Source organism: Trachemys scripta, chromosome 12 (assembly GCF_013100865.1).
Source record: "Trachemys scripta elegans isolate TJP31775 chromosome 12, CAS_Tse_1.0, whole genome shotgun sequence".
Classification (NCBI taxonomy): Eukaryota; Metazoa; Chordata; order Testudines; family Emydidae; genus Trachemys; species Trachemys scripta.
The window spans coordinates 670,029-694,189 of record NC_048309.1 but is presented as its reverse complement, the minus strand read 5'-3'; the positions used below and the strand labels follow the sequence as shown (position 1 = coordinate 694,189).

Genomic DNA, 24,161 nt, shown 5'->3' with positions numbered 1-24,161 from the left:
GGATGCATCCGAAGAAGTGGGCTGTAGTCCACGAAAGCTTATGCTCTAATAAATTTGTTAGTCTCTAAGGTGCCACAAGTACTCCTGTTCTTCTTTTTTCTTAGAGATTAACACATTTATTTGGGCATAAGCTTTCGTGGGCTAGAACCCAGATGCATGAAGTGAAACATACAGGAGCAGGTATAAATACATGAAAGGATGGGGGTTGCTTTACCAAGTGTGAAGTCAGGCTAATGAGATAAATCAATTAACAGCAGGATACCAAGGCAGGAAAAATAACTTTTGAAGTGGTAATGAGAGTGGCCCATTACAGACAGTTGACAAGAAGGTGTGAATAACAGTAGGAGAAATTAGTATTGGGGAAATTAACTTTAGGTTTTGTAATGACCCAACTACTCCCAGTCTTTATTCAGGCCTAATCTGATGGTGTCCAGTTTGCAAATTAATTCCAGTTCTGCAGTTTCATGTTGGAGTCTGTTTTTGAAGTTTTTTTGTTGATGAATTGCCACTTTTAGGTCTGTTTTCGAGTGACCAGAGAGGTTGAAGTGCTCTCCTCCTGGTTTTTGAACGTTATGATTCCTGATGTGAGATTTGTGTCCATTTATTCTTTTGCGTAGAGATTGTCCGGTTTGGCCAATGTACATGGCAGAGGGGCATTGCTGACGCATGATGGCATATATCACATTGGTAGATGTGCAGGTGAACAAGCCCCTGATGGTGTGGCTGATGTGGTTAGGCTCTATGATGGTGTCCCTTGAATAGACATGCAGACAGAGTTGGCAATGGTCTTTGTAGCAGGGTTTGGTTCCTGGGTTGGTGTTTTTGGTGTGTGGTGTGAAGTTGCTGGTGAGTATTTGCTTCAGGTTTGGGGCCTGTCTGTAAGCGAGGACTGGCCTGTCTCCCAAGGTCTGTGAGAGTGAGGGATCGTCCTTCAGAATAGGTTGTAGATCCTTGATGATGTGCTGGAGAAGTTTCAGTTGGGGGCTGAAGGTGATGGCTAGTGGCGTTCTGTTACTTCCTTTGTTGGGCCTGGCTTGTAGTAGGTGTTTGTCTCTGTCTGAGGGATTGGAGAAATGCTGTTGTATCTTAGAGCTTGGCTGTAGACAATGGATCGTGTGATGTGGTCTGGATGGATGCTGGAGGCATGTAGGTAAGTGTAGTGGTCAGTAGGTTTCCGGTATAGGGTGGTGTTTATGTGACCATCGCTTATTAGCACTGTAGTGTCTAGGAAGTGGACCGATTGTGTGGACTGGTCCAGGCTGAGGTTGATCTGGCCCCAGGCTGGGAGCTCGCTCCCAGCTGCATTGTAGGCACATCCTCAGGGGTCAGGCTGAGACCGTCATGGGGGACCGACTGCAGTGTTCTCAGACCCCCCTCTGACATGTCTGTCACGGACTCACAGATGGTGCCCACTCTTGGCCCCGTGCAGTCCGTGGGGGGACCCTTTCAGTGCGACAGCCCTTCTCGGGGGTCCACTCTCTCTCGGGGTTAGGCCCCCCCCACCTCCTGGAGCTGCACCTCTCAGAGCCTTAGCACGTCTGTCTCTCGCCGTGGGCCCCCTCTGGGAGTCCACTCGCTCTGGACCCCCGGGGCCTTCATCCCGCGAAGGTGTTGATGCAACCCTGTTCTCTAGCCCGGAGTGACTCTTAGCCAGCGTAAAACAGGAGGGTTTATTGAGAGGTGAACACAGCACAGGAAACTCTTTGACCCTCAGGCCTGGCCTCCCTCAGCCCAGCCCAGCCCATCCAAGTCTTTCCTGCATCCAGGTGGGCTCTGCCTGCTCCCTCTCTCCAGCCCAGAGCCCCCCTGCTTCCCAGCTGGGAATCTGATACCCCCGCCCCCAGGCCCCGCCTCTGTCCACTGTCTTCTCTCCAGGGAAACAGGGTCGTAAACCGGGTCACTAGGCCTCCTCTTCTCTCTTCTGTCCTCTGGCCGGAACCGGCTGGTTAGGTCACAGGTCCTCTCTTTACAGCCCATGGTCCTCCCACTGGCCAGAACCGGCTGCTCGGGTCGTCATGTTACCAGTCGCTGGGGTATTTGTCCTCGAGGCCATCGGCTGGGGTCCCAAGTTCTCTCTCCGGTCCTCTGTAACCACAAACTCCCTCTCCCCTCACCTCGTAAACCAGTAACCCCCAGGGAAACTGAGTTCCACTCCCCCTGCATGAAAATCCCCCACTTCGTCACAATGTCTGATGGCCGTCAGGGCTGAGTCTGTGTGACTGCGTTCCTGAGTGCAGGGATGGAGGGGTGCTGTGCAGGGTGGGGTCTCCTGGGCTGTGTGATGGGCGTGTGGGGATGCCTCACTGCGTCTGCAGCAGGAGCTGGCATGGCAGAGCGCCCTTGGAGCAGGGGCTTCTCCCGTGTGAACACCCAGCCCTCCCCGGCTCTCCTTGCAGAGAATCTCTGGAGCACGTATCTGACCAAGGGGGTGATTGTGGAGAAGCAGGGGGTGCCCTCGGTGGCTCTCGTGGACCCCGTTATCGACCTGGACCAGCCCTACGTCTTCAGCGACATGACCTCATACTTCACCCTGCTGGTGGGCATCTACTTCCCGTCTGTCACAGGTAGGAGCTGCAGCCGCTAGGTGCCGGGGACGTGCGCGCGAATGCATGTGTGCGTGCATCTGTGAGTGCTGGGCCGGCACACGTGTGGGTGTGTGGGTGTGCCATGTGCACCTCTGGGTGCATGCATCTGTCTGTGCCGGCACATGTGTGGGGTGTGTGGGTGTGCCGTGCCACACCTCTGTGGGCATGCGTTTGTCTGTGCCGGCACATGTTTGGGGTATGCATGTGCTCCCATGTATATGTGCGCCCCTGCTGGCTGCACATGTGTGTGTGCGTGCAAGGGGCTCTGTCACGTCTGGCTGGCTGCACATCTCTCTGATTTCTGCTTCCCGTGCGGAGCGTGACTGCGTGGGGGGTGCAGGGGAGGATCAAAGAGCTCCTCCTCCCCCAGCCACCCCCAGCCCCACAGACAGGCTGGCAGCTCGTCTCACCTCCGCGCCGACGTCACCACCGCTCGGCTATTTCTGGCTCCCCTCCTGTGGGTGGAAATAACTGAGCAAAGCAGCCCCTGAGCCGCCCCCCAGGAGCAGCCTGGTGTGGGGCAAAGGCAGTGCCAAGCCAGCCCGCGGGACGAGGCCGTGTCTGGGAACAGCATGGCCCTCACACGCTCCTGCTGCTCCACGCTCCGTGAGCTGGACCCCAGAGCCAGCGGAGTTTGGACCAGGAGGGTTGAACTGAAGCCCCAGGTCCAGGCCCAGCTGTGTGACGTCAGGGAAATCCCCCGGCTCGCTGCTCACTCACCAGCCTGTCATGATTTTTACATGGACTCGTGTCCGATGAATAATTCAGGCCATGCTACAAGTGGCAGCTTTTCCTGAGGCATCTCTCTGTCCGGCTGCGCTGCAGGTACCTGGGACTTGCCCGTAGTCGGCTCCACTCGGACTCCTAGCCCTGCCTGGCCCTCACTTCCCCACAGCAGTGAGAATCCAGGCAGCCCTGGCTGATAGCCACAATGACGAGCCCTGCCCTCCTACCCATTGCCAATGGCATGGCTGCCTCACAGCCTCCTGCCCTCTGCCTGCGCCCGGGGGGACAGCCCCTCGCTCGCTCGCCTCTACTCGGCCTCCGTAGGTTGAGCTAATCAAGGGTGGAGGAGAGAAACCACATCAGCACGTCTGGAGCCTGATTCTGCGGGTGGAGAGTCGGGTGTGGAATGGGGAGATCAGCAACCCCCCTGCAGCCGGGTCTGCTCCCCTCTGCCAGCCCCCTTGGCAGGGCCTGCTCAGCTCCCCCAGGCCACGTGCCATGTGCTCTGGGCCTTACCTGCCGGCTGCAGCTCTCTGAACCGGGCTGGAGCCCAGCGCCCTGGGGATGGGGGCTGTGCTCGGAGGCCTTGCTCAGGGCTCTGCACTGCCATGCGCCCCTCCATGGCACGGTGCCCCATAGCATGTTCCCTTGTCTTCCCTAGGTATAATGGCCGGCTCCAACCGATCAGGAGACCTGCGGGATGCTCAGAAATCCATCCCCACAGGGACCATCCTGGCCATCGCCACAACGTCTGCTGTCTGTATCCTTGGCAGAGGGTCCGGGACAAGAACAGGGCGGCAGGGGCAGGGTCTTGTCTGCGTCTGAACCAGCCCCTGTGCGGGTCAGAGCAGTGAGGGTGGGTGCTGGGTGCTGGGTGATCTCAGGTCCCCATGGCCCCTGTGCGGGTCAGAGCAGTGAGGGTGGGTGCTGGGTGCTGGGTGATCTCAGGTCCCCATGGCCCCTGTGTGGGTCAGAGCAGTGAGGGTGGGTGCTGGGTGCTGGGCGCCGGGTGCCCATGGCCCCCGTGCGGGTCGGAGCAGTGAGGGTGGGTGCCGGGTGCTCTCGGGTGCCCATGGCCCCTGTGCGGGTCGGAGCAGTGAGGGCAGGTGCTGCGTGCCGGGTGCTCTCCTGTCCCCATGGCCCCTGTGCGGATCGGAGCAGTGAGGGTGGGTGCTGAGTGCCAGGTGGTCCCGGGTGCCCATGGCCCCTGTGCGGGTCGGAGCAGTGAGGGTGGGTGCTGGGTGCCAGGTGCTCTCGGGTCCCCATGGCCCCTGTGCGGATCGGAGCAGTGAGGGCGGGTGCTGAGTGCCAGGTGCTCTCGGGTCCCCACGGCCCCTGTGCGGGTCGGAGTGGCCAGGGAGGGTGCTGAGCGCTCTCGTGTCCCGCAGGCCCCATCAGAAGGGGGTTTGTGCAGCAGGGGCCGTGTCCCCGGCGCTTTCCCTATGCTCCTGTTCTCTGCCGTGGAGACTGGCCATGCTCCCCTGGGCCCCCGGGAGCTCCACGGCCCTTGACAAGGCTCTGCCTCCATGGGGCGCCAGACCTGCCATCTGCTCCTCTCTTCTCAGCCCTGTGACCCTGGGTCCCCTTCTCCTTGTGGCTGCGCTTGGCGGTCCCCAGGCATGGGGGAGGGGGGAGCTACAGCTTGGTCTTTCCTTCACCACCCACAGATATCAGCTCCGTGATTCTCTTCGGCGCCTGTATCGAGGGGGTCGTCCTCCGTGACAAGTGAGTGCTGCTGCCCAACAGTGGGGTGTTGGGGGCGACAGGGCTGCGCAGGGGGAATGGTGGGTGGAGGGGGCAGTTTGGATTGCAGGGGTGGGTGGGGGGTGGCTAGGTGGAGGGGGGTGGTTTTCGATGGAGGGGGTGGGGGTGGAGGGGAACAGGCTGGAGGCTGGCTGGGGGCAGTGGTTGGATGGAGGGTGGCTGTTTGGATTGAAGGGGTGGGTGGCTGGGTGGAGGGGGGGGGGGTTCGATGGAGGGGGGGGGGGGGGAAGGGGGGTGGGGGGTGGAGGGGAGCAGATAGGTGGAGGGGTGGCTGGGGGGGTTGTTGGATCGAGGGTGGCAGGGGGGAGGGGATGGTGGGTTTGGATGGAGGGGAGCAGGTGGGGGCTGGCTGGGGAGCTGTGGCTGGGGGGAGGGGGTGGTCAAACCCCCTTGGGCAGTGGCCCCGATGCCCGCAGAGGCTAAACCTGGAACTAGGCGTTGCGGGGGGCTCCCGTGTGTGGCCCCCCCACCCCTGGGTGATTCTGCCATGTCTCTGCTCTGGTTTCTCCCGCTAATCCTGCTGCTGCAGGGGGCTGTTTGCCGGGAGCTGCCGTGCAGCCTGGATTTGCGTATCTAGGGCAGCGCTGCCTGTCGTGCTGCAGTGACGCTTTTGGGTCGCCAACACAGACATGATCCAAGTGATGCACAATGTGGCTTGGCTTCCCTCTGTCAGAGAAAGGGGAGCCCCTCCCTGCCCTATAGGGAGGTCTGGGCCCCAGGGGGAATGGCCTTGGGCCATGCCCTCCCAGCCCCTGCTGCAGTCTCAGTTTCCCCACCAGGAGATGGGGCTGAGAGGCCGAGAACGCTGAGATCTGCAGCGCTGTGAGGCTTCTGGGGCTGGGGGCTGTTACTAGAGTGTCTGCTGCCCCTCTCCTCACCACAGCACCTTCGCTCTCTCTTCTCCAAGGCTCCCTGGGACCCGCCGGCCAAGGCTGCTGGGGTTAAAGCTCAGGGCTGGACAATGAACCCGTCCAAACATGACTGGTCAATTGACCAGTCCAGTATTGGTCAAATAATGTGGAAAATGGTGAACTATGGAAAAGCTCTAAGAACAGAGCAGTGACAAAGGGTTTCTGGTCTCCACTGGCTCAGCCTTCGGGCTTGTCTGCATGTGAAATGCTCCAGCCGCACAGCCGAGCCGCTGCAGCGCAGACGCTACCTCCACCGAGGGGAGGGGTCTCCCATGGCGCAGGGAATCCACCGCCCCGGGAGGCCGTAGCTAGGTCGACGGAGGAATTCTCCCAGCGACCTGGCGCTGTCTGCACCGGGGTTAGGTCACTTAACGACGCTGCTCAGGGGTGTGGGGTTTTCACACCCGGCGCCACGGAGCTGGGTCGATGGAATTTTCTGGTGTAGAGCAACCCCAAGATACTTTCGCCTTCAGCAAAACCCAAGTTACTTAACTGAGTTATTTTAACGCAGAAAAACACAAAACGCAAGGAACTGAAGATCTAAAGCCAGAACTGATCCTTGGTGGCCCTGCGTTGCCTTTCTGTGCTAGCTGAGCTTAGCCTTGAAATGTGAATGTGTCAATAGCCAATGTCGCTCCCGACTGAACTGTTACAAAAGAAAAATGAATTAACCAGAAACAAACCAAACACATGACGACTATCAAAGCCAAATCGTCGTGCACGTGTGCTAGGCAAGCAGCTGCCGGGCAGCTCTTCGCACTGCTCAATGGCTGTGCAAAGTGGGCAGTTCTCCCTTTGTGCTGGGGAGCAGGGTTAATGACTGGGACTCCCTGCTGTATGCTTGGCCAGTCACTGTAAGCTGTCAGTCTGCGGGGCAGGCATGGGCGTAGTTTGAGTTCTCTACTGGGGGGGCACACGTCGGGGGCGAGTTCCACGCCTGTCCGAGGCTTGCAGTTTGGGGGGGCAATCCCCCCAACTACGCCCATGGGGGCAGGGACCATATCTTTTAACTTGCTTTGCAAAGCCCCCTGGGGGAAGGGCCTGATCCACAGACAAAAATGAACATTCCCGCAGGCAGTGTTTTTCCAGGAAGGCCCAGGCAATGCACTGCTCAGCTCGCAGTGCGTGGGCTCCCCCTTGTCCCAACAGGCGGCGGGAGCCGGGTGAGTGCTCAGGACGCTGAAGTGGGCTAGCTAGGGAGGCACTGGGATGCAAGCCGAGAGGAAGGGCATTGCAGTAGCAGGGCATTCTTACTGGAGTACTTTATGATATTTGACCGTGGTGATAACAGGCGGTCAGTTGACGTTACTTGACTGGTCAGGTGACTGACTCGCCAAGCCAATTACAGCTGGTCACGCTGGACTGTCCCTGCTGCTTTCTGGGGGGCGACCCTAGGGCTGGAGGTCAGAGCACCTGCCCCAGTAACGCTTGGTGCCTTGCAGGTTTGGCGAGGCTGTCAATGGGAACCTGGTGGTTGGCACCCTCGCCTGGCCATCTCCATGGGTGATTGTTATCGGATCCTTCTTCTCCACATGTGGGGCAGGTCTGCAGAGCCTCACAGGAGCCCCCCGCCTCCTCCAGGCCATCTCCCGGGACGGGATCGTCCCCTTCCTGAGGGTAAGTGACCTGCTGCACTGCGGCTAACGCCGGCTCTGTGCCACTCCCTAAGGAGCCCGGGATAGGGGCTGGCACATGCCCTCCTCGCCTGGGGCTGACCTGCTGCAGGCTGCCAGCAGTGACCACCTCCACTGCCATGCCCATCGCCAGAGGGCATCCTGCACTGTCGTCTGGTCTCTCCCCATGGCCCTTTGTCCTCCAAGCAGAGGCTTCCTCTGCCTGGATGGAGACGGGCTGTCGGATGCCCAGGATCAGTGCTACGCCCCCAGCCATGGAACAGTCTCTAGGACAGGCCCCGTCAGTGCCAGGCCCCCCAGCCCCCAGGGTCTCCCTCTTCCTGCCCCGGGCAGGCCATGCAGCCTCCCCACCTCCTTAGACAGGACCTCCAGGTTCCTGCCCGCCTGCCCGGCGCCATGAGCTCCGCTCAGCCAGTCCCACTGAGCCAGCCCCTGGCAGAGCCTCGTGCACCCTGACGGGGTGACCGCACCTCGCCCCGCCTTTCAGTGACACTCGCACGGCGCTGGCACACCAGGCGGGTTTGTTGTCCCCTGGACACGGCACAGGGAGGCCGTAGGGTGGCCCAGAGAGAAGGAGGCTGAAGCACAGACTGTTCTGGTGAGCCCCAAGCCCAGGCACGCTGCAGAGACCTCCGTGCTCAGGCTCTGGGTCTCCGTCGGAGCTGCTGGGTCACTTCCCAGGTGAGAGCCCCGACTCCTTCCGGCAGCCAACGCTGAGCCCCTCCTCGCTTCATCCCCGTCCCGTGTTCTCGAGCTGGGGTCTGCCCAGCCTCCCTGCTGAGAAGTGGGGACCTGTCTCCCTCTTGGCCGAGGGCCACTGTGAGCTCCCCCCCCCCCCCCCCCCCCCCGCCCTGCGGGATCCCGGTGCTGCTGAGAGGTGGGGACCCGTCTCCCTCTGGGCCGAGGGTCACTGTGAGCTCCCCCTTCCCCCCCCCCGGCCCCGGTGCTGCTGAGAGGTGGGGACCCATCTCCCTCTGGGCCGAGGGCCCTAGGTGGCCGTGTCCTGGTGACTGGGTTTGCCATTCTCCATTAATATGGGATCAGCCTCATCCAGTCCTTTTTAATGACTCATTCAAGCGCAGACAGCTAGACATCATTCGTACCCATGTCTCTTAGCCTGCCCTGAGCAACAGTCCTTCCCCCACCCCGGTAACAACACAGGGGAAACTGAGGCACACACAGGGTTCATAAAAATATGACAGAAAATTCCCACTTTGTCGTACTGGGGCCTTGTCGGAAGCTTGGGAGTGGAAACGTAGCTGCACAGGGAACCGGCAGGCTCTTGGCTCCCGCAGGAGCAAAGTCACCTTCACCTTGTCTGAATCCCTCATGAGGGGCTGAGCTCAGATGTGCCTCCGCCGGCGTGGGCCGGGTCTCTGCAGGGCGGCTGGGCTGCTGACACGGTTTGTGACAAAGGAAGTGCTGCTCCGAGGCCGGATCCCTGAGCGAGCCCCCGTCTGGCCGAGCCCCCGTCTGGCCGAGCCCCCGTCTGGCCGAGCCCCCGTCTGGCCGAGCCCCCGGCTGGCCGAGCCCCCGTCTGGCCGAGCCCCCGGCTGGCCAAGCCCCCGTCAGGCTGAGCCCCCGGCTGGCCGAGCCCCCGGCTGGCTGAGCCCCCGGCTGGCTCTCTGGCGATCCAGTGTGCCCAGCCGAGCAGCAGCCCGCATGGTCTGGCAGCGTCTGCGCAGCACATCTGTGTCCCAGCTTGCACCGTGGCCCATTTGCACGAGACTTTAGTGCAGCAGGCCCGGTCCTGCGTGCGAGAGCTGCCTGGCAGCTGGGGATTGGGCCCACTTGCAGGGCAGCTCCTGCCTCGCAGCTGCTGTGACCTGGGTGAGCTTGGAGGTGTGTCCGGGGACGCGGTGTTGGGATTCGGCCCTGGCTTGGATCTTGCTGGAACTGGCTTTGACGTAGCAGCCTGGGAGGGAGATTGGTGATGGGGCCAGGGACGGCTTTATGACCCACGGGGCCCGACTGGAATAGTCGGTGGCGGGGGGTCCGCTCCGGGTTTTCCGCGGCACTGAAGGATCCCCCGCTGCCGAAATGCCACTGAAGACCCCCGGAGTGGGGCCCCCTTAGGCGCGGGGCCCAATTCCAGGGAATCGGGTGAATTGGCTTAAAGCCAGCCCTGGATGGGGCAACCCACCCCTGCTCACAGAGATACCAGCTCCCCATCCACATGGCATGGCCGCTCCCGCACTGGGCTGGTGTGGGGAGCTCGGGGAGTTCACCGGGCAAGTCCCCAGGCACTTGGGCAAGGAGCTAAGCTCCTGGGGCTGGAACAGCCAGAAGGGAAGAGCAGGCTACCAGCTGCTCCAGGCTTGGGGGGAGAGCTGCCCTCAGGCTGCTGGGGGGGCAGGAATGGGGAATGGTGGGTGGGAGGGAGCAGGTGCCGGGTGGGCACCCCAGGCACAGCCTCTGCCCATTGGCACCTGGAGTTTCCCTGGCCCGGCAGAACCAGAGCTGAGGAGACAGAGCCTGGCTCCCCCTTGCTCCCTGTGCCTGCTCCTGGCCCGGGCCCGGGCAGCTGCCTGAGCTTTGGCCGGGAGTCCTGGGGCGGGAGGCCCGGCAGCTTGGGAGCCGCAGAGCTCTGGCAGGTTGGAGAGGCAGGAGAGGAGCGTGCTGGGGAAGGTCAGCCTGTGCCCAGCGCGCTGTTGTTGTGCTGGTTAATATTTCATCTGCTCGCTGAAGATGTGTTCCCAGAACCTCATCTCTCCAAATCCAAACCGACAGCTCCCCCCAGGGAAGAACAGGCTAATTTTAAACTCGCTCCCTCGCCCTGCCAGCCATATTCTGAGTATTCGCTTGAGGAACCCAGCCTCTCCTGCTAATGCAAGCAGACGTGTCCTCTAGCTCCCTGCTCACACGGCTCTGCCTCCCCGGGACCCCTCCTCTCAGACACGGCCCCCACTGCGGGACAGCGTGGGGCTGCACGGGGGATGCCCAGGGGGGCAGGGACAACCTGGTGCCTCCTTGGGGGGCCTTGCTCCTGTGGCTGGACAGGAAACTGCCCTGGGAGCGTCCCAGCCGTTTCCAGTGTGCTGGGTGGAGCCGTCTGCGCTCAGGTCCCTTCCACCCCTGCACCCCGTTAACAGGGCACCAGCTTCCCTGGGGAGCGGAGAGCAGCATCGGCCATATGGCCGTGTCTGTCCCCAGCAGGAGCCCAGCAGTGCTGCCAGTCGACGGGCATCAGAACCGTGTGGTGCTGGGAAGTGTGTGGTGCCAGCCCCTGTCGCCCCATGGCACCCCGACCCCCAGGCTCTGCCCCATGGCACCCCGACCCCCAGCTCTGCCCCACCTCCCCATGGCACCCCGACCCCCAGGCTCAGCCTCAGCTCCTGTCGCCCCATGGCACCCCGACCCCCAGGCTCTGCCCCATGGCACCCCGACCCCCGGCTCTGCCCCACCTCCCCATGGCAACCCGACCCCCACGCTCTGCCTCAGCCCCCTCAGCCCCTGTCGCCCCATAGTACCTCGACCCCCGGCTCTGCCTTAGCCCCCATCCTCCCCATGGCACCTCGACCCCCGGCTCTGCCTCAGCCCCCATCCTCCCCATGGCACCTCAACCCCCAGGTGCTGCCGGAGCCGCACAGCCAGTGGTGTAGCTAGGAGTGGAAATGGAGTGGAAATGTCGGGGGGGCCCTATGTATGGGGGATGGGCAGTGACCAAAGCGCTGCCCCGCGCTCTGTTCAGTACGATCGGGTGTTCGAATGCAGGGGGCAGGGCGGGAAGCAGAGAAGGGCTCTGAGTGCTGGGGTGGCCAGTGGAGGGGGCGAGCCCCCAGGCAGGCACAGGTTAAGCTGGGGCAGTGTGTGGGGGGAATGGGTGGCACCTGCACCGGGCCTGGCTGTTGCCAGAGTTGCCCAGGGCCGGGAGAAGTTTGCATGGCTGGGCCGACCAGGCTGTGCCATCCCCTGCGGGCCGTGGCCCCCCAGAGCCGGGCCCAGAGCCTCCTGCTTTCAGCCTGGAGGGCCTGCTCCACAGCCATAGGTCAGGCCTTGCCATGGCTACACCCACAAGACACCTGCATAGCTACTGCCCCAGGTCCCCACACGCAGCCAAGGCACCCACCGACCACTGGGCCCCCCAGTCCATGCCCTGTCTCCATCTCCGTCTCCTCTCGTGGCCCCTCGCTCGTCTGTCCCTGACCTGCGCTGTCAGCTCCCACCCGTGCCAGTGCCTGCGGGCTCCTTGGCAGGGGCTCTGCCTCGCTCTATACTTGTCAGGCCCTGGCGCCCAGAGCGAGCCACGTCCCCGTGAACACATGCGTCCTGCAGGGGTGGGCCTGTGCCAGCCCCCGCGTCTCGTGCCTGTCCCCGGAGCTGAGTGCGGCGTCCCTGCGGCAGCCCCGGGGCTGACTGCCCGGTGCCCAGGTGGGGCAGCCTGGCCCTGCCCCGGGGTAGCTGGGGCGTTCTGTCTCCTTGGCTGTGGGGCAGACGCCACCAGCAGGGGCCCCTCTGTGCCAGCTGCTAGGGGTGCCTGCCCCATGCCAGGGCCTCCCGGTGGGCGTTAGATGGGAAATGGGCAGGGTCATCCCCTCCCCTCCCAGGCACCCTAATGCTCGTCTCTTTCACTCTCCACCCAGGTCTTCGGCCACGGCAAAGCCAACGGGGAGCCCACCTGGGCGCTGCTCCTCACCGCCTGCATCTGCGAGATTGGGATCCTCATCGCCTCCCTGGACGAGGTCGCCCCCATCCTCTCCATGTAGGCAGTGCGCTCTGGCTGCGCCCCCCGCCCCCCCCCAGACTGGGCCCGGCCGGGCCCCCCCCCCCCCAGGATGCGGCCCCTGTCCTGCGGCCGGTGCCATCGGGATTAGCCGTGTGATGCCTGTCCCTGCATGGCACTGCCTGGGCTTGCCCAGGCCCTGGCTGAAGGAGCGCTCCGCCCGGGGGTGCCAGGGAGATGTGCCCGCTCCGGCACTGGCGAGAGCGCTCCTCGCTGGCAGGAGAGGACAGTCCCATGTGGGATGCGGCCCCTGTCTCTTGGCCACCATTCTGCCAGCTGCCGTTTCCTCCAGAGAGCCTGGCAGCAGCTGGGATCCCCGAGGGCCCCCTGGGACAGCCAGTGCGCGGGCATGGTACCTCCCCGCACCCATCCCTGGGGTTCCTGGGGCCAGGCCGCCACTGGCTCTGGGGTGAAAGGCTCAGGCACTGTCTCTGTTTCTCGCCTGCAGGTTTTTCCTGATGTGCTACATGTTTGTCAACTTGGCGTGCGCGGTGCAGACGCTGCTGAGGACACCCAACTGGCGGCCCCGGTTCCGATATTACCACTGGTGGGTGTTGGCCTGCAGGAGGATCCCGTCCCGGGGCCCTGCCCTTCCTGACAGGCGCTGCTGCCGCCCAGGGATGGGCCCTGCTGCTTCATGCAGGGGAGCGGGAGCATGAGTTCAGGATGCTGCTCCCACTGGGCGATGTGGAGCAGGCCTGGCCCACTCGGAGCCTCAGTTTCCCCACGTGTGCAGTGGGGAGGTTGGTTCCCAGGGGCGGGATCACCTGAACAGTAGGGAAGGGCAGGCAGCTCCTGCGCTGATGGAGGCCAGGAGGAGCAATGCTAGCTGAGGCCGGTCTCACCTGGGCCTGGCTTGGGCAGGGCTAGCGGGACCTGCGCTTTGCCCAGGCAGCCAGACTCCCAGCTGGAGCAGCGTCCCTTCCCCTAAGGTCCCTCCTAGCGGCCAGGGCCATGGAGTACCTCAGAGGCAGGTTGGGGTGCTGGTTGGGGAGGTGCCGGGGCTGGGGCAGGGCTCTGCGTGCTGGAAGGCTGGTGTCGTGGGGCTGGGCTGAGAGCTCCCTTCGCTCCCCAGGACACTCTCCTTCCTGGGCATGAGCCTCTGCCTGGCCCTGATGTTCATCTGCTCCTGGTACTACGCTCTCGTGGCCATGCTAATCGCCGGCCTCATCTACAAGTACATCGAATACAGGGGGTGAGTGCGGCACCCCGACTCGGGGCATGCGGGGCGGGGGAGCTGCTCCTGGGCTCAGGCATCTGCCACGACAGGGCTGAACGGAGCCCGCGGCAGGGCAAGGCAGGGCAGGGCAGGGCAGGGCAGGGCAGGAGTTCCCCAGAGCCCTGCCGGCAGCGTGGTCAACCCAGCGCCCGCTAAGCTCCGTCGTGCTGGGAAACAGCAGGCGCCTGGGCTGGAAAAGAGCCGAGCCCTGGGAGCCCTGAGCCCTGGTCGCTAGTCCCAGCTCTGCTCCCGGGCGCTCAGGGAGTCCCCAGATCCCTCCCCATAGGCCCACGGCAGGAGCTCTGACGCTGGCCCCAGGTGAAGTGGGAGATGGGGCGCAGCAGGGCAGGGCTTTGCCCAGCTCACAAGCCGCCACAGGCTCTGTCAGGCTGTTGGATTGTCCGAGCTTCAGTCAATCAGCAGCCACCCAGCTCCCAGCGGGTCCCCCCTCCCCCTCCTAGGGAGCAGGCCTGAGAGCCCCCCCTGGTGCCCCTCTGGCTCCCCCCTCTAAGCCCAGCTGCCTTGGAGAGAGCTGGTGGCACCCTGGGACAGGAAACTAGCGCTCTAGTGCTTAGGGCCTTCCACTGGCCCTTCGCAGCCTGCCCCAGGACCCCCCAGCTGCCCTCAGAGGGGAGCTGGTCCCCAGAGCGTGGGCTGGCCTCCAATCCTGCCCGGCGCTGAGTGCCCCTGTCCCTCCCCTGGCAGAGCGGAGAAGGAGTGGGGCGATGGCATCCGAGGACTGTCGCTCAGTGCGGCACGCTACGCTTTGCTTCGGCTGGAGGAGGGACCCCCGCACACCAAGAACTGGAGGTGAGTGCGGGGCGGCCAAGGGGCTGGAGCTGCCTCTAGCCAGTAACAGGGCGAAGAGCAGGGAGTGGGCGATGGGCAGGACGGGCACTTAGGAAGCTCCAGAGGAGAGCCCTGCCCAGGAGCTCACATCCTGGGGCATGGGCGGGGTCGGTGCGGCTTGGGACTGGTGGGGGGAGGGGGAGGGGTGCATGGAGCAGAGGGTTTGGGCTCTGGGGTGCAGACGGATGGGGCACCCTGCCTCTAGGGGCCGTAAGGTTTGTGTGACCGAGGCGCATGGCAGGCACTGGATGGAGGCTCATAGATCCCCGGGGGCGGGTGTGGTACAGGGTGTGGGGCTGAGCGTGGCCAGTGTTTAACCACAGGGTGTTCCCTTCCCAGGCCTCAGCTGCTGGTCCTGGTCCGAGTGGATCAGGAGCAGAACGTGGTGCACCCGCAGCTCCTGTCTCTCACCTCACAGCTCAAGGCCGGCAAGGGGCTGACGATCGTGGGCTCTGTGCTGGAAGGGACCTTCCTGGATAATCACCTGCAGGCCCAGCGGGCGGAGGAGGTGAGGGCAGCACCAGCAGTAAGACCCCCGCTGTGATGGGTTGGGTCACAGAAACCCCCGTGGGAGCTGCCACCTGATGTGCAAACCTACTCCTGCCCCTGCTTTCCTGCCCTGGCAGCTTGGGACTTCAGTGCCCTGCCTGGCTGTGCCAGACTCGCTAGCCTGCTGCAAACCCAGACCCAGGTCTGAACCACGTTCCCTAACAGCTGTAGGCTTGACTGAAAGCAGCTAACAGAAGTGTTCTTGTCTTTAACACTCAGATGCCCAACTCCCAATGGGGTCCAAACCCAAATAAATCTGTTTTATTCTGTATAAAGCTTATGCAGGGTAAACTCATAAATTGTTCGCCCTCTATAACACTGATAGAGAGACATGCACAGCTGTTTGCCCACCCAGGTATTAATACTTGCTCTGGGTTAATTAATAAGTAAAAAGTGATTTTATTAAATACAGCAAGTAGGATTTAATGGTTCCAAGTAGTAACAGACAGAACAAAGTAAGTCACCAAGCAAAATAAAATAAAACACGCAAATCTATGTCTAATCAAACTGAATACAGATAATCTCACTCTCAGAGATGCTTCAGTAAGTTTTTTCCTCAGATTGGACCAGGAGCGCTGCCCTAGGCAGCGGAAGGTCCCGCCCCGAAATGCCACCTCCCACGGAGGCAGTGGAATGTCCCGCCACCGAAATACCGCCATGGTCGCTGCCCCCCAAATTGTAGTGCCCTAGGCGACCGCCTAGGTCACCTAATGGGTTGCACCGGCCCTGGACTGGACACCTTCCAGGCCTGGGCACAATTCTTTCCCCTGGTACAGCTCTTGTTCCAGCTCAGGTGGTAGCTAGGGGATACTTCATGATGACCCCTCCTCTTTGTTCTGTTCCACCCCTTTATATATCTTTTGCATAAGGCAGGAATCCTTTGTCCCTCTCTGGGTTCCCACCCCTCCTTCTCAATGGAAAGACACCAGGTTAAAGATGGATTCCAGGTCAGGTGACATGATCACATGTCACTGTAAGACCCCAAAGCCTGACTCACAGGAAGGCCGGCCTGCAAACAGAGCATCCAGTCAATTGTCCTGGTTAATGGGAGTCATCAAGATTCCAAACCACCATTAATGGCCCACACTTCGCATAATTACAATAGGACCTCAGAGTTATACTTCATATTTCTAGCTTCAGATTCAAGAATGATACATTCATACAAATAGGATGATCACACTCAGTAGATGATAAGCTTTGTAATAATACCTCACAAGAGACCTTTTGCATGAAGCATATTCCAGTTACATTATATTCACTCGTTAGCATATTTATATAAAATCATATAGAGTGCACAACGTCACACCCGCCCCCGGTGCCGCTTCCCTTCCTCAGTCACCGGCGCCCCCGTCTCCAGGCTACTCCCGCCCAAGGGCCTGCAGCCCACACAGGAGCTCCGTGCCAGGGTGCGCTGGCCTGGGAGCAGAGCCTCCTCTTGGGACACTTCCTGGCTGCACACTCCCTCCCAGGGCCTCGCAAAGCCCCCAGATCCCCCTCCCCACACCCACAGCAGCCTGGCCTGTCCCCGCCCCCCGCTTGGCACTACTGTCGGGTTTGCCGGCTGCCATGGGTCGCAGCTGGCACCGGACGGCCCCAGCGGAGCACAGCCCTGGGACTCCGGCGTCCGCACTGAGCCAGGTCTCACTGACCCCAGCCTGCTTGTAATCAAACAATTTCTCCTCTTGGTGACATGTTATAATTTTTGTGAGTTAATAATTCTAAGTGCTGCGCTCCCTGCCCGTCGGGCCTGCAACAGGGACGCCCCTCAGCGCTGCACAGAAAGCGAGGGTGGCACACGCTAACTCAGCATGCTGCCTGGCAGTGCCAAGGCAGTGCCCCCATGCTCCTGGCTGACGGGGGATTTGTGAACTTCTGGCATGGCCCTCTACCCAGCACGCTGCCCTCCCTCAATTAGCCCAGGAGGCTGTGGGGAGGGAGGGAGGGGGGCAGCGGCAGGGCTGTGGGTCGGAAGGGGCGGGCAGGAGTGGCGTAGCAAGGCTGTGGGTTGGGGGGTAGCGGCGGGGCTGTGGGTCAGGATGGGGGGGAAGGGCTGGCGTAGCAGGGCTGTGGGTCGGGGTGGGGGACAGCGGACATGTGCATCACCAGAATGCCGGGGATGTGCACGGGGGGAGCTGGGGCGTAGAGTGGGGGAGCCGGGATGAAGAGTGTGGGGAGGAGATGTGCACGTGGGGGGAGCTGGGGCGTAGAGTGTGGGGGGAGTTGTGCATGGGGGGGAGAGCCGGGGCATAGAGTGTGGGGAGGGGATGTACATGGGGGGGGTAGCTGGGGTGTAGAGATGGGGGAGGAGATGTGCACGTGGGAGGAGCTGGGGCGTAGAGTGTGGGGGGGAGTTGTGCATGGGGGGGAGAGCCGGGGCGTAGAGATGGGGGAGGGGATGTGAACTGGGGGGGGGGGCCGAGGCGTGGAGGGGGGGGGGTGGGGGAGGGGGGGGGGGGGGCGGCCGTGGGGCGCAGCATAGGGGGAGGGGATGTGTCCAGTGGCAGCATGAAATGGCTGCTCCGTGCCCTGCTTGCTGGGTTGCCGGGGGAGCGCACGGCTGGGCTTCCCCCTAATAAGATTAGGAGCTTGTAATCAAACAATTTCTCCTCTTGGTGACATGTTATAATTTTTGTGAGTAAATAATTCTAAGTGCTGCGCTCCCTGCCCGTCGGGCCTGCGACAGGGACGCCCCTCAGCGCTGCACAGAAAGTGAGGGTGGCACGCGCTAACTCAGCATGCTGCCTGGCAATGCCAAGGCAGCGCCCCCATGCTCCTGGCTGACGGGGGATTTGTGAACTTCTGGCATGTGCCCTCTACCCAGCACGCTGCCCTCCCTCTGCCCACACCCCTGCCTGCCTCGCCTGCTGCCCAGGCCCATGGCTCCAGGGGACCCGGGGAGGGGACCCTGCTCATGGAGGGTTCTGGGTGAAGCTGGCATCTGCGGTGTCCCCGCTGCTCCTGGGACGGCCCCGGGACGCTGTGCTGTTCTGCTGTCGCTAATTCCCCTCCCTGTCTCTCCCCGGGGCAGTCCCTGCGCCGCCTGATGGAAGCGGAGAAGGTGAAAGGCTTTTGCCAGGTCGTGATCTCGTCCAACCTGCGGGATGGCGTGTCCCACCTCATCCAGTCCAGCGGGCTCGGTGGCCTGCAGCACAACACTGTGCTGGTGGGGTGGCCACGCAACTGGCGGCAGAAGGAAGATCACCAGACCTGGAGGAACTTCATTGGTATGAACCAGCCTGGGGGCCCGTGACTCTGAGCAGGGTTCACGGCCACCGCCCGGTCCGGCACCTGCAGATCTGGAGCTGGGGGGAGCAGGAGGGGAGGGGACAAACCAGCAGTGCCTGGTGCTGTGTAAACCCTCAATTAGCCCAGGAGGCTGTGGGGAGGGAGGGAGGGGGGGCAGCGGCAGGGCTGTGGGTCGGAAGGGGCGGGCAGGACTGGTGTAGCAGGGCTGTGGGTTGGGGGAGGCAGCGGCGGGGCTGTGGGTCAGGAGGGGGGGGGAGGGGTGGGGGAGCGGGGGGGGGGGGGGGGGGGGGGGGGGGCAGAGGCAGGGCTGTGGGCCGGGAGGGCGAGGTTCTGGTTCTGGTGCGGCTGCGTGGGTCAAAGCAGGAAGTGGACACTGTTGAGAGCCAGCTCAGTCCTTGCTGCAGCTGCAGAGGGTTACTATGGGGCCCCTCTTCATTTCACGCTAACAGCAGAGGGGTCAGTCTCGTTCCTGGGATCACTCCCGTGGCCGCCAGCTGTGCTCCTGTGCGAACGCACAGGCTCGTTCCTCTCCTTGGGGACCCCGAGCCGCTCAGCCCTCTAGGCCCTGCTTCGCATTGGGCCACTGCCATGCTGGGCTCCGCCCCGGCTCCCTCGGCGTCCCATGACAGCCACATCCCACTGGGACCAGGAAGCTATTGACTAAGAGGGGCGTGCGGAAGGCAGAACCTTCATGGGGGTCATACCTGGCCTGTGGAACTCACTGCCACAGGAGAGAAGAGACTCCAGCCCTACCGCATCCAGCGCTCAATGCAGAGCTCCACTCTGAGACACCACTCCCCTCAGTAAGGTCTGTGTGCACACACAGCCACGCACACCTGCGCACACCCACAGACCCCCAAATGAGTAAAAGCAAAGCCACCCAGAAGCTCCCCCCGCGGTGTTGCCTGCAGGCTGGGAGGAAGCGGTGGATTGTGCATGCGTGTGCATGCATGTGCATGCCAGGTGTGATCACCCCACCATGGGTCCACATGCTCCTTGTACCGGGCGCGTGGGGGCCAGGCAGCAGCTGGATGCAGCCCCCAGCTGGCGTTGAGCAGGGGCCCAGGGCTCTGGCGGCCTCTCCCCGTTGGCAGCAGGCCCCTCAGGGGAATGCTGGGCACTGTGCAGAGGGACGGAGGATGACGCCCGGAAGCCCCTGCCGTGCTCCCTGGGGATGCAGTGCTCTGGGACGCACCTGGCGCTCCTGGTGGGGGCCGGGAGGACGTTGCACTGGTGGGTCAGCAGCCCCTCACGCTGCTGGGACGGGGCTGGTCTCTGCACTGCCCCTGCCCTGATCCACAGCCCTTCCCCACAGAGCTGGTGCGGGAGACCACGGCCGGCCACCTGGCCCTGCTGGTCACCAAGAATGTTGCCATGTTCCCGGGCAACCAAGAGCGGTTCTCCGAGGGCCACATTGACGTCTGGTGGATCGTCCACGACGGGGGGATGCTGATGCTGCTGCCCTTCCTGCTGCGGCACCATAAGGTACTGTGGAAGGGGGGGTTGGGCTGGGATCAGGGGCACGGGCTGGGACCGGAGGGGGGGGCTGGGCTGGGATCGGGGGAGTGTCCCCCTTTTTACATGCCAGCCAGGCTGGGCTCAGAGGGAGGATTTTCCCTCCTTTGACATGACAGCCAGGCTTTGATTGGCGGGGGCTGAGATCAGGGTGGGGAGCTGGGCTGGGATCAGGGGGGTGTCCCCTCCTTTGGCATGTCAGCCAGGCTGGGATTGGGCGAGCCGAGCTGGGATCGGGGGGGTGCCCCCCCCTTTGGCATGTCAGCCAGGCTGGGATTGGGCGGGCTGGGCTGGGATCGGGGGGCTGGGTGCCCCATCATGATTCACAGGATCTGTGCTACTCTGCGGCCTGTCGACCGTCTCCTGGCAGCACCCAACGGGGTCACACTGTTTCACAAGGGTCGGCCATGTGGCTTCAACGCCTCCGGCTCCAGCCCTCCGGTTTGACGCCGTGAGCTCTGCCAGGGAGCCCCATGGTGCAGAGCCCTGGTCAGAGACTTTCACCCCCTCGGGGATCCAGGACTCAGCCCGAGGCGGCTGGGTTATTATCCCCGGCCACAGTGCTGGGAAGTCCCGTGTGCGGCACAGAGAAGCAAAGGGCCAATGAAAGCTGTGACCTCCCCCGCCCGGTCTCTGTCAGGCCCAGGCGGGAGCTGCGGGGTCTTTGCGTGCCCAGTTCCAGCACAGACTCCAGTGTCCTGCTGCAGCCCATGCTGAACGCTGCCTCTGACCCTCGGGTGCTCAGTCCTTGGCGGTGCCCGCGTCTTTCTGCTTCCCCCGGCCTGGCACAGTGCGGATGCTCCTTTCGTGGCACAGGATCAGCGAGAACATTTGCAGTCCCATTAACAGAACCCTGGCAGGGCAGACGTAGCCCTTTCCAGCAGCCGCAGCCATGCCAGAGGCGAGGGCTCAGGTAAAGCCCCGTCCCCATAGACACAGATGGAGCCAGGAGCCCACGCAGCGGCCAGGCCTGCTCTCAGTTGTGGCCCGTTCCAGTCCCTGGGGAGGGGTGTCTTGGTCAGGTATCAGTCGGGTGTGTCTCCCCCTTGGCATTGGCTTGCAGCAGCACCGCGCGCAGCCCTGCGGCACCGGACCCCAGGAAGGGTTTGTCTGGTACCGAGTTCACACAAACTGGGTCCTGGCTTAGGGCCCCTTCCCGTGCAGACAGCCCATGCTGTCCGGCTGACCCTTCCTGGACGCTGCGGCGCTGGGAGCGGTGAGCAGCTGGGGGTATAAATTTCCGGTAGTACCACTTGGCCAGTTCTGGCCATATACAGCCGCTCCCCACCCTGTGACCCAGGTACAACACCTTGGCCACCCCCTCTTTACACTCTCCGGCCTTTATAGTTGTCACGGACTCACAGATTGTGCCCACTCGTGGCCCCGTGCGGTCCGTGGGGGGTGCCCCTTTCAGTGCGACAGCCCTTCTCGGGGGTCCACTCTCTCTCGGGGTCAGGCCCCTCCACCTCCTGGAGTCGCACCACTCTGAGTCTTAGCACATCTGTCTCTGCCGTGGGCCCCTCAGGGAGTCCCCTCGCTCTGGACCCCCGGGGCCTCCACCCCCCAAAGGGGTTGATGCAACCCTGTTCTCTAGACTGGCGCGACTCTCAGCCAGCGTAACACAGGAGGGTTTATTGAATATTTGAACCCAGCACAGGAAACTCTCTGACCCTCAGGCCTGGCCTCCCTCAGCACAGCACATTCCCCATCGTCTTCCCTGCATCCCAGTTGGCCCCCTGCCTGCTTCTTCTCTCCAGCCCGGAGCCCCCCTGCTTCCCAGCTGGGCATCAGAGATCACCGGCCCCATGCCCCACCTCTGTCCATTGTCTTCTTTCTAGGTAAACTGGGTCACCTGGGCCTCCCCTCCTCTCCACCCTCCGCCCCTCCTCTGGCTGGAACCGGCTGGTTAGGTCACGGGGTCCTCTCTTCGCAGCCCATTGTCCTTCCACTGGCCAGAGCTGGGTCTCTGGGTCGTCAGGTCACCAGTCACTGGGGTCTCCCTCCTCCAGGCCATCGGTTGGGGTCCCAAGTTCCCTCTCCAGTCTGCTGTAACCACAAACTCCCTCTCCCCTCACCTCCTTAAAGCAGTAACACCCAGGGACACTGAGTTCCACCCCCTCTGCATGCAAACCACTGGAAAACCACGAAAAGATAAGAAAATCTCCCACTTTGTCACAATAGTCAGTCCTGAATCCTCCAGGCGGCCCAGCACCCTCATCGCTGGGACACAAGTTCCTCCCAGGTCTAGCTAAAGACACAGATATTATCCATGTACATCAGGGCAAAATCCTCCTCCCCAATAACTGCCCCCCCACCCCCGGTGCTGACAGCTGGCAGGCGCCCCCTTGAGGCCAAAGGGTAGGACCAGGAGCTCAAAGAGCCCTATAGGGGTGGTGAAGGCAGATTTCAGCCTGGCATCTGGGTGCAAAGGCACCTGCCAGTCGCCTGGTGAGATCCGTAGTAGTGAGGTAATGCGCGCCCCCCCCACAACTTGGCTAGAATCTCGTCTGGCCTAGGCATTGTTCACCTCGTTCAGCTGGGTGATGACCTTAAAGGGCTGGTCCCAGGCAGCTCGGAGCTTGTTCCCCCACGCGGGGATGAGATCCATGCGCTGGTTCCCTGTGATGACATAGGAGCAGGCACGCGCTGTGCAGTCATACCAGCCCTCCGGCTTCCCTTGGGCCCTGGATAGGTTCTCCCTGGCAAACCTTTCCCGAAAGGACAGCACGTACTCACCACTGAGTCTCCACGGAGGGAGGCTTTCCCCTCCCACTCAGCCCAGCAAGTCCGGGGGTCCCTCCCTCTTCTCCCATACAGCAGTTAAAGGGGCAAACCCTGTAGATTCCTGGGACATGTCCCTATAAGTGAACAGCAGGGAGGGAGAGCATTTGTCCCAGTCCTGCAGATGCTGTTCCATAAACGTCCTCAGCATCATGATCAGGGTCCCATTACACCTTCCCACCAGCAGTTGGACGGAGGGGGATGGGCCGGGCCCACGTGATGCAGGCCCCACATTTCCCCCACAAGCCCTGGAGCAGGGCTGACATGAAATTAGACCCTTTTTCTGTCAGGCCTTGCTGGGAACCCCACTTGGCTGAAAATGGTCAGCGGCAGCATAGCTGGAGGACAGCCACCGGCGCCGTGGGGTAGCGAAATCCACCACTACCAAACTACACGTCTTCCGACTGGGTTGCCCAGCTAAGGGGCCCCACAATGTTCACAGCCACCCTCTGAAGAGGTCCTGCTCAGAGCGTCTCAGTGCTGGTAGAGTTGCCAATTTTGGTTAGATGTATTCCTGGAGGTTTCATCACAGGACATAATCTTTAATTCCTGGAGACTCCAGGTCAGTCCTGGAGGGTTGGCAACCCTAGGACTGCTTTACACTTTGCCTGGACGGGGATCACAGGCAGGCAGTAAAAGCACCAGACAGTCCACGTTCTGCGGCAGTCTAGCCGGGGGCACTGGCTCCCCTGATCCCCTGAGCGAAGGATGGGATGAGCCTGCGGCAGCACCTCTGCGGAGCCATCAGCTGCCTCCTGATGCCCCCAGGGTCAGCGTTCCCTGACACAGGAATCCCTCTCACCCGGGAATCTTCCCCTGCCGTCCTCCTCAAGAGGGTGACAGCGCCGTGGCCAGCCAGGGCCCTCCTGTTCTGAAATTCAGCTGCTGGGTAAGGAGTGTGACCTGTCCATCCTCACTGGCTGGGATCTGAGGCCCAGCACTGCTTGGCCGTGACTCAGTTTCCCCACCTGTCGACAGAGTCTCAGCGGGGCCCCAACAAGCACATTTCCCCCAAGCCACAGGCAGCAGCTTGCTAGCCCCATCATTTGAGTTCAGGACTTGGGGGTGGGAGGACGCTGGCTCTGGGAAGGACCAGGACACTTGAGCAGCGTCTGGCCAGTCGGGAAGCTTTTCCCATCAGCAGCACTGCAGGGAGCTGATCCTGCCCCCCATCCCCTTTGTGCCCCTCCTGGGCCTCCCCATCTCAGGTAGATCCTTGCTCCAGGCCCGTGACCCACGGTCCCGACACCGCCCTCGTGATTACATATTCACTGGGCACAAACTGAGCCAGTTCTAGCACATGGGGCCATGCAAGAGTCACCGCAGACCCTTGTTCCTCTGTCCCTGGACCCATTTCCCAGCCTGCTGTACAGGGATAATAAAGCTTTTGCTCAGCGCACACCTTGTGAATGGGCTGCCCCAGCACAAGAGGGTTGAGAGCAGATGTTGCCCATTATCAGGGGGTAGCCGTGTTAGTCTGTATCTACAAAAACAACAAGGAGTCTGGTGGCACCTTAAAGACTAACAGATTTATTTGGGCATGAGCTTTCGTGAGTAAAAACCTCACTTCTTCGGATGCATAGCCGAAGAAGTGAGGTTTTTACTCACGAAAGCTTATGCCCAAATAAATCTGTTAGTCTTTAAGGTGCCACCAGACTC

The 24,161-nt window shown here is 62.1% G+C and overlaps 1 protein-coding gene across 1 annotated transcript in view; it reads left to right on the top strand.

The window, feature by feature from the left end:
* SLC12A5 (solute carrier family 12 member 5) overlaps positions 1-24,161 on the top strand; it is a 112,690-nt gene that overhangs the window by 67,580 nt on the left and 20,949 nt on the right. The window contains exons 9-19 of the mRNA XM_034787576.1: positions 2,397-2,564; positions 3,973-4,071; positions 4,979-5,036; positions 7,429-7,603; positions 12,204-12,322; positions 12,792-12,890; positions 13,419-13,538; positions 14,268-14,372; positions 14,751-14,919; positions 17,989-18,184; positions 19,522-19,691. Coding sequence (XP_034643467.1) covers positions 2,397-2,564; positions 3,973-4,071; positions 4,979-5,036; positions 7,429-7,603; positions 12,204-12,322; positions 12,792-12,890; positions 13,419-13,538; positions 14,268-14,372; positions 14,751-14,919; positions 17,989-18,184; positions 19,522-19,691 — 1,478 coding nt within the window. The remainder of the gene's footprint in view (positions 1-2,396; positions 2,565-3,972; positions 4,072-4,978; positions 5,037-7,428; positions 7,604-12,203; positions 12,323-12,791; positions 12,891-13,418; positions 13,539-14,267; positions 14,373-14,750; positions 14,920-17,988; positions 18,185-19,521; positions 19,692-24,161) is intronic.